Source organism: Colias philodice, chromosome 20, assembly GCF_061535455.1.
Source record: "Colias philodice isolate Cphi_HAF_F1 chromosome 20, ilColPhil1 Martin Lab GWU primary, whole genome shotgun sequence".
Lineage (NCBI taxonomy): Eukaryota > Metazoa > Arthropoda > Insecta > Lepidoptera > Pieridae > Colias > Colias philodice.
The window spans coordinates 8,849,025-8,864,999 of NC_143105.1; the positions used below are offsets into that span (position 1 = coordinate 8,849,025).

A 15,975-nucleotide genomic window follows, 5' to 3' on the forward strand; every position below is an offset into this window, starting at 1 on the left:
AAATAAGGACATAAAGAAGTTTCACTTCTTACGTGTAATTTTTTTCCACCCCCGATAAAGAAGTTTCACTTCAAAAAACAAATAAATTACATTATCTGGTAATTTCCATAATGAACCACTAGAAATCGATGGTTAATGTTAAAAATATGAAAATATGACGATTCAAAAGTGCTTCTAGTAGAAGTCTTATTGAATAAATTTAAATGTTTGAGTTTGAAAAAAAAAATGGAACATTAGAAAAGCATGGTTATTTTTTTTTTAATTCTTAATGATAATCAAAAGGGGTTAGAAATCTATATAGAACTCACATCTCTAGATAGTTTACAATATGGTATATTATAAAATACTACTATAAAACAAAGAAACACAAACAAAAATTCCTTCAGGTTGGTAGTTACATATTCACACTGGTCAAAATATAATTTATACCTTTAGAGGGTAGTTAAAAAAATCATTATTTATTGAATACCGACCACACCAGTGTTTATTTTAATCCGAACGTATTTTTTACCAACACAAAAGTAAAAGGAAAAAATACAATCAAATACAAAACAATTAAAAAAAAAACAAAATTGAACAAAAAAATATGTTTATTAATAACGAAATTTTATAAAATATAATAATATTTACAACAACGTAATAGTTACATAATTACATACGAGAATTAAACTAGAAAAATGAGAACGGGCCCCAATCTGAAATAGAAAAAAAGAAATCTTAAATATTTTTATGCTACAATTCAAATACAACAAATTCCAACGTTTTACACATCAGGCCAAAAAAATGCGTACACCTTTAATATTATTTTTATTTATTTCGTGTACTTATCAAAGTAAGCAGTGCACCTTATACGATATCTTAAGAAAAAACTCACTTATCAACTAATTATATTATAATAATTAGAACTTGTTTACTAATCAGTACACTGTTAGCCATTAAAAATGTATGAAATGCAAATAATAATGCTCAATTTATATTTCTGTTAATTATCTATTTTCCAGAAGTATACGAGTGCAAAATTTTATATTTTGTAAGTAGCAAAAAAATCTATTAATAAGTATTGCAATATCATTTTAAATTAAGAAATTCTACCAACTTTTCACTGTTCACGGTTCATTAAAAAAAAGCGGTAAAAGTAACAATTCGCACTATCAATTCCTTTCCATTTTCACGGCCAGCAGTGTAATTGAATGCAGTCTAATCTATCAAATACAATGAATAGGCGCATTATATTCTACTTGAAAGTTATTTACGAAGAAGTAAAAACAAATGTGGCATCAATTTTATATTTTACATGATACATAATATATCGTCGATTCGTCATTTTTCTTTTGCTTGCACAAACCTGACGGATTGTGTAGCTGCAACATTACTGGATTGAGAAAGTCGAATAAATTGTTAAAAAACAAAACAAATGAATTAAAAAAGTTTGGAGTCAAGCAAAGTTTGCACAAACTTTCGTTGCGTGTAGCCGAGCCTTAATGAAATCTAACACTGGTTCTGGCTAATATTATAAATTTACGAAGTTTAAGCCCGAATCTATTTTTCTATATCTTATACTAACTTCTGTCTCCGTCTTTGCTTGCAATTAGTTTATAATTATAGTCAATCTTTAAAAAGATAAATAGATCTTTTCAAAGATTGAAATTAATAAAAATTGAAGAACTTCATAAAATTAAAAGGTGTAAGTACTCTTTACTAAGTAATTACTCCGGTTAGATAATAAAAAATTGCGATTGATTGGAAGAAATTTATGTGTTCTACATTATACTCGCTACATACTAGACGGGGAAATTTATACAAACGAAGCATAAAAAACTTGCATTACTCAAAGCCATTTAATCTATACATAGTTTGCGCAAACCCACTTCACTGCCTAAAATAAGAAATCCTACAAAAACGAAAGCCCAAGTTTTGCGCAAACAGAACTTTTCTACAAACATAACCCCCCCCCCCCCCCCTAAAGCCCCAGCAACACCGCACTCCAAGCATGACGCCCTGCATGACTTTTTGATTTTTTCTCTTCTCGCTGTAGAGTACACAATTAAAATTGTCAGTTTGTGTAATTTATATTTGCATGTTGTGAATACCTGTAATTGTTTGTTATATTTAGAAGAATATAATAAGACTGTAATTAATAATTAATGAAACAATGTAAACAAACGTTGGTATTTCTAATAAATAAATAAATAAATAAATGACGGCGATGTTTGCGCAAGCCGTACCGTGGTTCAGCGCAGGTCCGGGTTGTCGTTGATCTGTTTCTTAATGCGGACCAACATGCTGGTATACCACTGATCAAGTCGGGATATACTGTCGTATGTTTTCACCGCTTCAGTGAACGCGTCTATGTTCTGCTCTTCGAGGTGCTCGATCAGCTCCTGGAATAGAATATTTAACGTCAAACATTTAATGAAATAGACTTCGTTCGCTTTTGAATCGAAAAAAAAAAATCCCCAATTATTTACTTTTAGGTCAAAACATTATCATTAAAAAAATTGAAATAGTTGAGACAATGAAAATATTTTTATTGATCTATTGTTTTGCGCTCGTTATAAATTCAGACACGAGAGAGAATTGTTTAAAGTTGAAAATACAGTAAAAACGTAACCAATTTAGCACGTCATGTAATGCCGAGGTTTCAATGTAAATATTGGCGTCCATCTGAAGAAGTCACGGAAAATTGTCTGTTTGTACTGTGAATTTCGTGTACGTGTATTGGTAGATCGCTGGGGATAGAGTCGTAGAGTTAGTCGTTAAGTAGTAGAGCGCAGCATGTAGAGTGGTAAAGCGCAGCATGTAGAGTGGTAGAGCGCGTCATGTAGAGTGGTAGAGCGAAGCATGTAGAATGGTAAAGCGAAGCATATATAGTGGTAGAGCGCAGTACGTAGTGGTAGAGCACCGCATGTACAGTTGCAGTGGTAGAGCGCAGCATGTTGTGTGGTAGAGCGCTATGTGTACAGTGGTGGAGCGCTGTGTACAGTGGTAGAGCGCTGTGTACAGTGGTGGAGCGCTGTGTACAGTGGTAGAGCGCTGTGTACAGTGGTAGAGCGCTGTTTACAGTGATAGAGCGCTGTGTACAGTGGTAGAGCGCTGTTTACAGTAATAGAGCGCTGTGTACAGTGGTAGAGCGCTGTTTACAGTGATAGAGCGCTGTGTTCAGTGATAGAGCGCTGTGTTCAGTGGTAGAGCGCTGTTTACAGTGATAGAGCGCGCGAGTGCGAGCAAAGTGAAAAAGAAGAGCGGTAGAGTGTAGTGTTAGTGTCTAGTGCGGTGTAGAGCCGGTACCTTGATCAGCTTGCACTCCCTGGTGTCGGCGAAGGCGGGGTAGAGCGCGCAGTACTTCTCGAGCGCGTGCTGCGCGTTCAGTATGTCCACGCACAGGTGGCACAGCGCCGCGCGGAACATGTACTCCTTCGCGCTGTACTTCAGCAGGCTGTTGTCCAGCGACGACTTCGCTATCTGTGCAGTGTACAGCGGGCATTATAAATGAATGTATGAAAATATTTTAAACTAGATTTCCGCCCGCGGCTTCGCCCGCGTTTTCAAAGGAAAACCCGCATAGTTCCCGTTCTCGTGGGATTTCCGGGATAAAACCTATCCTATGTGTTAATCCAAGTTACCCTCTATATGTGTGCTAAATTTCATTGTAATCGGTTCAGTAGTTTTTACGTGAAAGAGTAACAAACATCCATACAAATTTTCGCCTTTTTAATAGTACTTATTAAGATAAATTATTGAATAAAAAAATTTTTGTTGTTTTATTTTACTTCATATTTTTTTTAAACGTAGCTCCTTTATATTTCTCAAGCGCGATATTTACGAAACATTCTCACCAAACAAACTTCACTCGAAACCAAAAAGCACACTCCCAAACTACCCGCATACCTGTTCATAAATCTGTATCGCCTTATCATAGTGTTCTAGCTGTGCCGCATACTGGGCCAGCTTGAGCATGCACTTATTGGCTGAGGACGTGGACTCTTCGCCACGGAAATAGTCCGCCGCTTGTTCGTAGTGTTGCATCGCTCGGGCGAGGTCAACGCACTCTGTCTCGTAGAGCTCCGCTATGTTCTGGAACGTTCGAGAATGTTCTAGAATGTTCTATTTCGAGAGTGTTGATTTGTGATGAGGGATGAGATAATGCTCTGGAATGTTCGAAAACGTTCTAGAATGTTCTATTTAAAGCGTGTTGATTTGTGATGAGGTATAAAGTGTGCGGAACCACGCACTCTGTCTCGTAGAGCTCCGCTATGTTTTGGAACGTTCGCGAACATTGAGTGTTCAAGTGATTTGTGAGGGATGGGAATGTACACTGTGATCTGGAATGTTCGAAAATGTTCTAGAATGTTCTGTCATAGGTACTTTGTACTAGAATGTAAGTGATGGGAACAAGAAAAATTACATCGCTCTGGAAGTTTCACCTTATCGTTTTAGATAAAGTAAGTATTATAATCTCTGAAGCGTAATAAATATTTACAAACTTGACTGAATTGGAGGCAAATAGACATACTAGGTGTTAAATTATCTCGATTTTCTGTGATGGTGTTTCAGAGCAGACATTTCTTAAGTATTAATTGATAATAAAACAACCAAAACAAAAGTTACATACTTGATGTTGTTTAGCGGCCACGGTGAAGCGACCCATGTCGGTGTAAATCTCGATTGCTTTCAGGAGGCACGATACGGCTTCTATTCATGAAACGAAAATTGGACATTAGATTAAGAAAACATCTTATAGTATTACTTATTAGTACAAATATAGTATCATAGATTCTGCACTTTTTCCTTATTAAATTCGTAAGAGGTATACCTATATACGTGTTTAAACTTAGAGAGTGAAAAATATTTATTTGAGTTGCTAATAACAGAAATAGCCACTACCATTTTTAATCTATTTATTTTTATTAATAATTCTATAATGTTCGATCCTAACATCATAATCTCAAACACGTTAAAATATAGTACTAATATTAATAACCATATTTATTTATTACACGCTTTATATTAGCTTCACCTGTATGTTTGTAACCGACTTCTTTGGGCGCGATTTTGACCCACTTTAAACGGCCAGATTTCGTTCAAACTTTGTAGTTTTATTGAGGACCGATGACAATACACTAATTTGATAAAATTTTCTATTTTTTAGTTCGGTTTTCTATAAAAAGCGTGTTTTTTAGTTTTTTTAAACTATTATTATTACTAGTAGTCTGCCCCGGCTTCGACCGTGGTACCTACATGTTTAAACTATCCTATCTCTCAAGTTGGATCGAACTGCACATGGTGTGCGAATTTTATTATAATCGGTTAAGTGGTTTAGGAGTCCATTGAGGACAAACATTGTGACACGAGATAAAATCATAGGCTTGATAAAATCATAGGCTTGCAAAAACCTTACTCAATCACGATTACATCATGAGATAGAGAGACAGCTATTAATCAATAACTGTGGAATTCTGCTAAAAACGGCATCTGTTTGTAAATATTACATAATGTTCGAGATAAAATTTATAAAAAGCACTCGTGGCTATCGTTTAGTCATAAATATATGACGCATATGACGTTATCGGAAAGTTTGCGATCAATTTGAACAATTATTATTATCAGGTTATAATTGGGGCGAAACCAATGCTGGACTGGAGTATTTTGATCATTATTAAAAGCGGAACAAATTCATAGTTCTATTTAGGTCATTATACTAGCTATTCGCTAGTCTAATACTTATATACTATAGACTATAGACTTCCTCAAAAACCACTAAACCCATTAAAATCCGTTGCGTAGTTTTAAAAATCAAACCATACACAGGGATAGACAGACAAAATATATGTATAAAAATCGAATAAATCGTTCTTACTAAGTAAATTCTTATTAACGTCAATTAAAAAATCACCTCCCACATGAAGAAGATGCAAACCACATATACTATATTCATCGATTTTCCGAGAATATAGGTAAACAACTTTAATGCCCTGCGTATAAGAGATTTTCAATAGAGAATCCAAATTATTTTAAGACGAATAATTATTAATTAAGTATATATGTTACGGCTAAAGGTAGGTGAGAACATAAACTTAAGATTAGCCGGCTAAACTTAGGTTTATTTTCGACGAGGTGTTAATGTTAGTTTGTTCTATCTTTAGCCGGCTAAACTTAAGTGTAACCGCAGGCCCGTGGCTAAAAATGTCGGGGTGGGTAGATTTGGTTACTATAATACATGTAAGGAACAGGGCGAGTGTTTTCTGGCACTTCGCCGGCTGCTGCCGCAGCACGCTCGCTGCGCTCGCTCGGCTCGTGCGGGTCTTAAGAGTTCTAACCTAACCTAACCTAGCCACCAGCTTTCTGCCCTGAGTCGGGGTGGGTAGATTTGGTTACTATAATACATGTAAGGAACAGGGCGAGTGTTTTCTGGCACTGTGCGGGCCCCTCAAGCCCTCCACCGGCCCGGCGCTAACCAAATCTACCCACCCCGACATTTTTAGCCACGGGCCTGCGGTTACACTTAAGTTTAGCCGGCTAAAGATAGAACAAACTAACATTAACACCTCGTCGAAAATAAACCTAAGTTTAGCCGGCTAATCTTAAGTTTATGTTCTCACCTACCTTTAGCCGTGACATATATAAATGCTTTGCCATCAATGGCCATCAAAAAGCCAAAAAAATTATGTCAATCTAAGTAAATTTTTCGAGGAGACTAAGTTATGAATAACCCACAACGCTACGACAACGCGACACTCATGTTAACTCAAACCCAAATACAAATTTTACCAAAGAAATGTACATACAATGCCATACGACAATATTACGTGTCCAAGTAATATTTCGTCACAAGTACGTGATAAATTGGGGCAATAATACACTCGAATGGAGGCATTTGATTCCTTGCCACGATGCAAAACTAACGCGACATGAACACACATTATAGAGTAATAATAGCCTACTTTAGATCGCAACCTCGTTATAACTAAGTAGATTACTTTGCAACTGTTGAATAATCTTTAATACATGACAATTTATAAATTTTTGAGCTCAACTTTAATATAAGTACTTAGAACAATATTTTGCCTAAGTATCTCGTGTAAATAGATCACTTTTTTGAGAAAAGACAAAAAATAATACAGAAATTAGTCTTAATTGTCTCTTTGTCTTGATGGATCTAAAAATGTTTTCAAGTGCGTAAAGTAAATTCTATCAATGACGGTGTAGTAATTTTTTTCATAGTAGGGATATGTCAAGAAAACTTGCCCGTTGATAGGTAAATTATATTTTATAATACACTTATTATACAACATAGTTAATTATCACATTAGGTACATAGGGCCGTAATACATTAGGGAGACTTTAACTGTATAAGTTTGTTGTAAAAGTTGTTGTGCACCAACACTCAAGCCAAATTAATATCAAACTTGGTACTATTCAGTTATATTAGATTATAAAATTACACTGCACTAATTTCCCTTCAACTTTGCACCATGCAGTAAAATTTTCCCCTATTTGTATCAGTGAATCAAGTACCTTTATATTATTTAAAACCCCATATGTCCCTAGTTAACTGCTTAGCAACCCAAGAGCCAAAATAACTTTATTATTAACTACTAATAATATAACAAACCAAGACATCCACTGTATCAACGGTCAGTATCATAATATTAGATAGTAAGTAGATAAAATAGATAGTAGATTAAATTTATTAAAATATAAAGCACACATAAACTTTTTCTCTGTATTTTTTGTGTGGTGTCTCTCGATGTTAGCCAGAAAGGCTTCTACATCTTAACACAGACGGCTTAACTGGTTCCGACATGCACAAGTTCCCCCTTGACGGGGATCTCGAACCTCAGGTTGGGCTGACGCTTGAGTTTTTTCCTGTAGAACTTACCATTAGGATCGCACTTCTTATAACAATTAGATGCGTCTACGAAGTTGGTAGCCGCGTCGTGTCGTACGCCAGCCTTCAGGTGGAGTTGAGCCGCACTGCAGAACGCTTGGCCAGCTTGTGCCCATTTCTTCGCCATCTTGAATAGATTGGCTGCTCGCAGGTAGCAGTCCACCGCTTCTTCTACTTTTGACGAGCCACTAGATGGATAAGTAATGGCTTTAATTTAGCTATTAATTTAGGTATATTCAGCTTTTTTGTTACATTATTATAATTGAGACAAGTCATACTGTTATTAAAATTCAACAAGGGAGTAATAAACCTGAGACACAAAGTCAATAATCTCCATTTAATATTTTAAAACACAGAAATCACAGAGAGGTTATTGCTACTCATGAAATTAAGACTTAGGAGCACTAGAACATATTATTTTGTATCAAAGCATAAGTGAACATGATTTAAATTCAACCTATTGGCAGAAATCATGTTAAATGGAAATTACATATTATGAAAATTCTTCTTATTATGTATAAAGATTATTAAATGAGTAAATGAGTCTTGTGGGTCACATTGACTTTCACTGTTGAAATTTTCTACATGGTAATCATTTGCAAGTGTTGCTAAATGCAGCAGATGATACTTGGTGAACTTTCACTTACAACAATTTTTTTTTAGAGAGAATAATATTATGAAACTTACAATTTAACACACTCTAATTGTGTATCTATAAAGTATGTATGCATAAATTTATGTCTAATTTTCTGGATGTTAGAAGGCAAAGCAGATTGTAATAGTTTAGAAAATTATTATGTAAAGGTATTGAGTTTATCAGTCTGTTCTAGCTAATGCTATTATTATAGATCTATATGTTAATACATATAGATCTAAATTGCTCTGCATTGGCAGTAAAAATTAATGACCAATTAAGGCTTTCCATATTTATTATAATAAATAATTATCTGAATGCAGTCAGACCATTTTAAGATTCAATTATTGTGAATACAACCAATTTATATGATGCGCTAAGTTTGTGCATAAGGTAAATGTTTTTGCATGTGCATTTAATCACATAGGAATGTGTAGACGAAGTAACAAAGTATTAGGACTTATTATATTATTGATCAATACAACCCTATTTCATTATCATTAAAATATAAACGATATAAATATAAAGCCTTCTTATTCCTTATCAAGGATTAAATTAATAAATGACTACGTGTGCTTAAAATCGTAAAATTTTCATGATAGGATTTAATATAGTATAGAAACTCCAATGAGATTCATAGACTATCTTGTTGTGAAAAAACTTCGAATATGCATGTCAAATTACGTTAACCAGACCCATAATAGGATTAACGAGAAATAAAAAGCCTACAAGGACATTTATGTTTACTTCACGATGAATAATAATGATGACTATTGGGACTTTTTGTATAATTCAATTTTAATCAAGATTAGACTCGGTCAGGCAGTATATATGGTTTTTTATTATATTATTTATTTGAAAGTTAATAGAATCTAGACAAAATAACATGAATCATAGAACAGTTAAGCAAATTATTGAACAAGTCATTGTCCTTACCCGAACAGGGACCCGAGAAATGTTTTAGAAGAACTTAGCTTCTTCTCCGCCTCCGCCATCAGCTGCATAGCTTTTTGTTCATTATCTGCCATTTTTATGGCAAAATATACCGACTAATATTAAAATATTTTAACCAAAAGAGCAAAATTTATAATTTATTGACAAAATGTCGTCACTCCTCCCGACTCGAATACTTTGTCGCTGTCATCGATTAGTTTTTTGTTGCCATCAACAAAAATTCAGAAAAGATGCGTTCATGAAAACCTAAAATGAAAACTGATAAATAATTTTTGATACATCTTCAATAAAAATATTATAATTTATTATAAAATAATCGTTACATTAGTCTGATCATTATCGACGCCAAATAGTTTAATATTTCCACCTAATAACATTAGATATTATTAAACTCATCATAGAGTTTCAAACTGGCCTTCATGTGTAAATAGCATTGGATTCAAAAAATTAAAAAAAATATCTCCATTTTCTAAATTTAAAAAAGGGTGATTACATTTTACTGCTACCGCCACACCGGTCTAAAAAATACAACGACGAACTCGAATCTCATTCAATAATTCTGTGCCTCCAGTGAATAAGGGAGTAAGACGAGTTATTCCCTTTGGTTTTTATTGCACCATTGGATTCAGCTCGTCAAAATACACAACATATCAAAAGGTCATATCTCTAGCTGTGTCCTAACCCATTTTTTCGAATGACCCAAACGGTATAAGTAGGGTGTGAATAACGGTATAAGTTACCTTATCCATCATTTTAGGCAATCGCAAAGGAACTATTCGTCTCGAGTCAAAAGTACCCACGAACACAAAGACGTATGTGTAGTTATACTTTTTGAATAAAGACTTAATTCATTTTGTTCCATCAGTCCTAACACTATTTTAGTATAAACGCATTTGTGTCATTTTTCTAACATGAGCATAAAGGCACAACTCTTTTAGTGTCATTGGTTCAAGTGACGACATGAGACAGTTTGGCATTAATGCCGTGTTGCTATTGGTCTATTATTTTGAATACTGCACGGAAACAACACACACTATTCCTTATTATGTTTAAATCGTTTTTTCAATAAATCTGCAACAACAAATCTTTATATTTTTTAAAAAAGGTATATATATCAGTTAACTTGGGATACTAATATATTTCTATGGAAATTAACTGTTTTTTGCAATAGATATTAAAAATACAGTTAACACATTAAGTGCATTTAATGATATTATACTCTTTGTTTATATAAATACAGAACGATAATTTAATCATCTAAAAAAAGCCAACAAAAATGTTAAACTTATATTTTCTTCTTATAATTGGGTAAGTTTTTAAAAAATAACTCGTTTTTAATCTTTTTTTTTTTAAATTATCTGACTACAATAATCAAGACAATAATACTATAGTCTATAATAGTCGCTTAAAAAAAAGTATTTATAACCAGTCTTGACAATTATTATGAATATTGTTTTCTCCGCATATAGCGTTTTAGCCACTGTGCTTTGGTAATTTGCCTTTTTTATAGGAAAAAAATCCGCAATATCGATACTTCTTTGGTCCTGCATTTTCGTAAACATTTTATGGTACCACATATTTTGAAAAAATTGGGCTACTGTCACGTAGAGTCTCTTCAAAGTGCGTGCCACAAGTCGTATTTGCATCCAAGGTATCTTCAAATCTGTGCTTAATTTTTCATAAAATCTTTGTGGCTCATTGTTTTTTCATTATTTATCTACATTATTTTGATATTATATGATATAGAAATTGTTAAAATTCTATATCATGCCGTAAAATATCGCCAGTCGCCACTGACCACCTATATTATTACCACCTATATTACCACCTGTATTAACTGAACATACAGGAATATGGTTTTCGGGCTTCTCTTATCTCTTTAAAGTGCTTGTATCCTCAAAGTATACCACCATGACATTGTGGCGTTGCCACTTTTATTATCTATATTTTATTATCTGTGGCGTTTTGAAACGGAACGCACTTGATCGAATTTTAAATTGATTCGACGATTAATTTTCACTAGGACAATAGTTAATACGCAAAACGCAATACGCAGTTGATACCAATACTCAATGATTGTCTCCTGCTAACCTGTACAGACTAGACTCATTGTGGTGACTGGTGAAACATTGTATAGCATTAACAACATAGTACTGTATTATTGAAAGATAGATCAAAGGTTTATTTTACAATCTACGACTTTCATTATACATGGGTAACAAAACCCCATAACATATTCGGTTTTACTCCGGACAACATCTTCTGCAGCCACCCAATCCCCTTGCTTGAAGTCCAAATCCAGCGGAGGACAATAATCGTCATTTACTAAAATTGAAGGTTCTTCGTCCTTAGTATAAAAGTTGTCTGGATCCCATTTTATACTCAATCTATAGTATAATACTATAGATATCATGTGAAACGTGACTTTATTATTCAAATAAATCACAAAATAAAAATTTGAAACAATCTTAAAAGTTACGAAAAGCCCAATTATACGTCAAAATGACGCACAACATCCTCTTTACAACAAAATGGCGGAATTTACCGGGATGAGCCAACTATGTACTGCTAGGTCTCGACGGCTAATAAGTTGGTTCTGGATTTTGCAGCGATTCGATGGTAAATATAGAAGAGTTCATACGTCAAATTTACGTAGATTGGACTTCTAGGGTTAAATGCATAAATACCTAAATGTTGTTTTGTTTTTATTATCTAATAACGATAAAAAACCCGTTGATTTCATTCGTTTTTCAAGCTACGTGCATAGTTTTTCCACTAAAATGCCTCAATTGAGTCATAAAGTACACAAATTTCAAGCATAATAAGTCACATCATTTCTATAAAACCAAAACTGGCAATAATATAAGTCGTGTTGTGCGACTATGAACATAGTGCATAAGGGCATAAGTCGTTATATTGCAAAGAGTAAAAAAAAAATTATGTGAATACATTGAGTTATTCCATGAAGTACTCGTTCATAAGGCCACAACTACAAAAAAACACGAAAAAAGTATATTTATGGGGTTGTTACAATATGTGTTCATATGTAAAAATATAGTCTAACATCATATCTTACCCATACAAGCTTAAAATTTTGAATTAATAAAGATTTAGTATTGATATATAGTTTTTTGTCTCTCCTGAAAAGTGCTGTTTTTGAGTTATTCCCTTATTCACTGGAGGCACAGAATTATTGACGAGAATAATTATTTAATTATTGATTATTATAGTATCAGGAGCCGACGGATTGCAGTTTACTGTTGTGGATATTTTGCTATAAGGGATTTAGTATTAAATTAAAGGTTTTATAAAGTTTATCTTTGGTTTAAGTTAAACGCTTTTTCTTTGATCTACCCTCCTAATTTTTCATGCTTATCACGTGACCACTATAATAATTATCTAAACTTTAGAGAGATTACTTTGATATGCCTATGTCTCTGTAATAATATTTGCTGTATACCTATTATTAATATCATAATGTATTATTTTTATTACCCTTTTATAAAAATTTAACCCCTATAAGCTTTAGTCAGGAAATAATCATATTATTTGCCATTCACGATTCCGCTAACATCTGATATAGCATAGTGGGGTAGCGCGGAGGGTCTGTATCGACGTTTGTGGTGGCCCAAAAGCTTGTTTACCAACATATGATATTATCCAAAAAAATTCTGGACATTTTGATTAGAGTGTGTAACAAATTTGTTTTACTCCATACAGCCCGAACCGCATCGTTGTAAATTGTAATCATCAGGATATGTAGTGGTAGTAATAAAATATCTGGATTTAGATGCCATTTTAAGCTGGTTTTGATACGAGGATACGAGCTTTGATGCGGCGCTAGCCACGAACCTGACTTAATAATTATTATTAATAATTCAGCTAAAATAATTAAGCTTTAATAATTATTAATTTTACACTTAGACCGCAGCTTTTAATTAGGTAGTTAGATGAAAAAGTATAAAGTCAGGTTAATTCACCACAACTCAAAAATTAATATTCATTCCTCAGCGAGAATTAACTGAGTCAGTGAGTAATTTTTTTTTTATTTGCCGGGTCAACCGGAGCAATACAAAACCATATAACATAACATAAAAGGGGTGATAATAAAATAAAACATCAATCAACTTTGAGTAGGTATTTATTATATTTTATACACAATAAACCGTTGCTAATTACGTTTCAACAACACACGTATAATATCGTAAGCGTTATATTTACTATTCAGAACATAGTAGTAACTAAGTGGGAGAAGAACATTCCTAACAAAAATATATTAATCTCCTCTATATGGTAACGTAACAGCACCAGTCTTGTACAGATTAAGGAAAAAATTGAAGTTTTTTGCAAATTTTTCGTAGGTTTTTTAACTTTATTGGATATTGTTTAGTTATACCTTTAGTTCAATGTTAGTTTAACGTAACCAATGTTAGAAAAAAGATTACAATGCATAAATAATGAAGTTATTTATAAATTAAAAAACCACTTTTTTGCACCAGTGTTGGACAGTGAAAAATCTAATGATGGACACCCAGTTTTGGACAACATCCAGTTATGAACACCCATTTATGGACTGTACCTAATGTTGTTTCTCCAGTTATTTACACTTGGGGAAGACTTATAGTTATCAATAGAATCTTGAAAATGATGATTGGAATACAATAAATCGGGGATGTATTTATAAAAAATAGTATCTACTTATTAATTATTTTGCATACTTATAATATTTAAAACAGTCTTAATTTCCATTTTATAGGCAAAAATTGGACAAATGCATCGTTAAATACAAATTATGTCCGTTAAGAAACACCAATATGGGTTTTTTTCACAATAAAAAAATAACTAAAAGAACTACTGCCATTCCATCCATTTTGACTTCTTATTCTTCGTCATATCACTCTAGTCAGAGCGAACGTGGTCAATATGAGGTTTGGGGGGGTAGATGTTACCTACCCGCTTCACGATGTTCCGCCATACCTCTCTGTTTCCTGGCATTCCGCTACATTCGTGAAGTGAATCACCAATCTGAATCCGCCAGCAGCCTTAATCTGATCGGTCCATCAATATGGATTCCAAATTGTAGCACGAGGCAAAAAGCTTTTTTTAAACTGTTGTCAAGATGGTGTGGATGAAATTTAAGCGTGTGTGCTGTATATGGTGGTGGAATTTAGCAGCAGACAGCGATCCAAACAGTTCATCAGAGAACTCTCTATGATAGATGCGTTACAATACGCATAAGTATGCGACTTCTCTACGCAGTGATAGAGAATGAAGCCGAGAACGAGTCGCACAGCACATAATCACCCATTGTTCTAAAATATATTCTTCCTGTTTATTAGATATTATGTTGTTGGACCCATTAGTGTAATTTTAACAAAAAATATCAATGTCCATTATAGGAACCAAAGCAAATCCAGTCATGGACAATTGTTGTACAATATTGGAACCCTTTGTTTGAAATGGTCGTGATAGGTATATTATTAATCAGAAAGAAGAGACAATACAGAAAAGCGCATGTAATTAATATCTTAAAAAAAAGTTTATTTTCGACATATGTCCATAAATGGATATATCCATAGAATTAAATCCAGTTATGGACACTGAAGAATTTTATTTAAACAACATAACCTATCATGATACTAAATCGTGTAATATTTCGTACACTTAACTACTATAAATAAAAGTAATATCAAATTTTGCTGACATTTATACAAAAATTCTTATAAACAAAAGTGTGTCCTCACTTCCTTAAGGATTTCCTTAGTAAAAACGGATTTCTTCGAAACGAGTCGCAGCAACTAAACATAACGTTCTACCATCTTCAAACATTTTGGCCGAATAAGATGAAGTGTCGTATTTTGATAGCTTATGAACCAAACTTTTATTTTAAGTATTGCTAAATTATGTAACGTTAATTTTGGTCTTAATATTTAAATTTAATATTTATTTTGTCCATTACTGGATGCTTGTCCACGACTGGTGCCGTTACCTTAATAGGTTATCTAGATATACGTAGGTACATAAATTTGAGAATCTACACCAATGTATGTCTACTATTGCTGTAAACATTAAATTACAGTAAGAATATATTATTTGCGATATACAAAACTGTTCTACATTCTACACGATATAAACGTTCATATTAATAAACTAGACATCTATAATGTGTTCTTGTATGGGAAATTTTAAGCATGGACATGGTAACATTGAAGTAGGTGGATGTTGCCATATATGCTATATTTTGTATGGTTTTATCCCCACTTATGAATCATGATGAAAATAATAGACGATAGGTCTTGACTTCATAAAGGTATAGCACAATAATTAATGAGCTTGGTATATTTTTTAGTTACTTAATTTTTGTTGATGTTACTAATCTCCCAAGAGACCCATCGTCCATTGCTTACGGGAATATAATTAAGTAAAATTTAATTGGAAAACATTTTATACAGGTTGTTAATAATAGGAATTTAGTATTGTCATTTGAATTCTTAAACAC

The 15,975-nt window shown here is 33.3% G+C and overlaps 1 protein-coding gene and 1 long non-coding RNA gene across 2 annotated transcripts in view; both read right to left on the minus strand.

Annotated features, from left to right (window-relative positions):
* Positions 1-572: 572 nt before the first annotated feature.
* On the minus strand, positions 573-9,658 carry alphaSnap (Alpha-soluble NSF attachment protein). The gene is made up of 6 exons (XM_089708105.1): positions 9,459-9,658; positions 7,880-8,076; positions 4,613-4,692; positions 3,889-4,074; positions 3,289-3,462; positions 573-2,381 (listed from the first exon to the last, which is right to left on the minus strand). The coding sequence occupies exons 1-6, from the start codon at positions 9,548-9,550 to the stop codon at positions 2,232-2,234; spliced, it is 879 nt and encodes a 292-aa protein (XP_089564231.1). The 5' UTR covers positions 9,551-9,658; the 3' UTR covers positions 573-2,231.
* LOC149479616 (uncharacterized) overlaps positions 573-15,975 on the minus strand; it is a 137,820-nt gene continuing 122,417 nt past the window's right edge. Inside the window, exon 2 of the long non-coding RNA XR_016317243.1 lies at positions 573-2,174. This is a non-coding gene — a long non-coding RNA (uncharacterized LOC149479616). The remainder of the gene's footprint in view (positions 2,175-15,975) is intronic.

What these genes read in the sequence shown, in the direction of transcription:
- alphaSnap (XM_089708105.1), bottom strand. Translation starts at nt 9,550, where the DNA reads ATGGCAGATAATGAACAAAAAGCTATGCAGCTGATGGCGGAGGCGGAG. An exon ending in TTTCTCGGGTCCCTGTTCGG is followed by an intron (nt 8,077 to 9,458) that starts GTAAGGACAATG and finishes TTATCCATCTAG; the next exon opens with TGGCTCGTCAAAAGTAGAAG. An exon ending in GGGAGTGCAAGCTGATCAAG is followed by an intron (nt 2,382 to 3,288) that starts GTACCGGCTCTA and finishes ATTCTATTCCAG; the next exon opens with GAGCTGATCGAGCACCTCGA.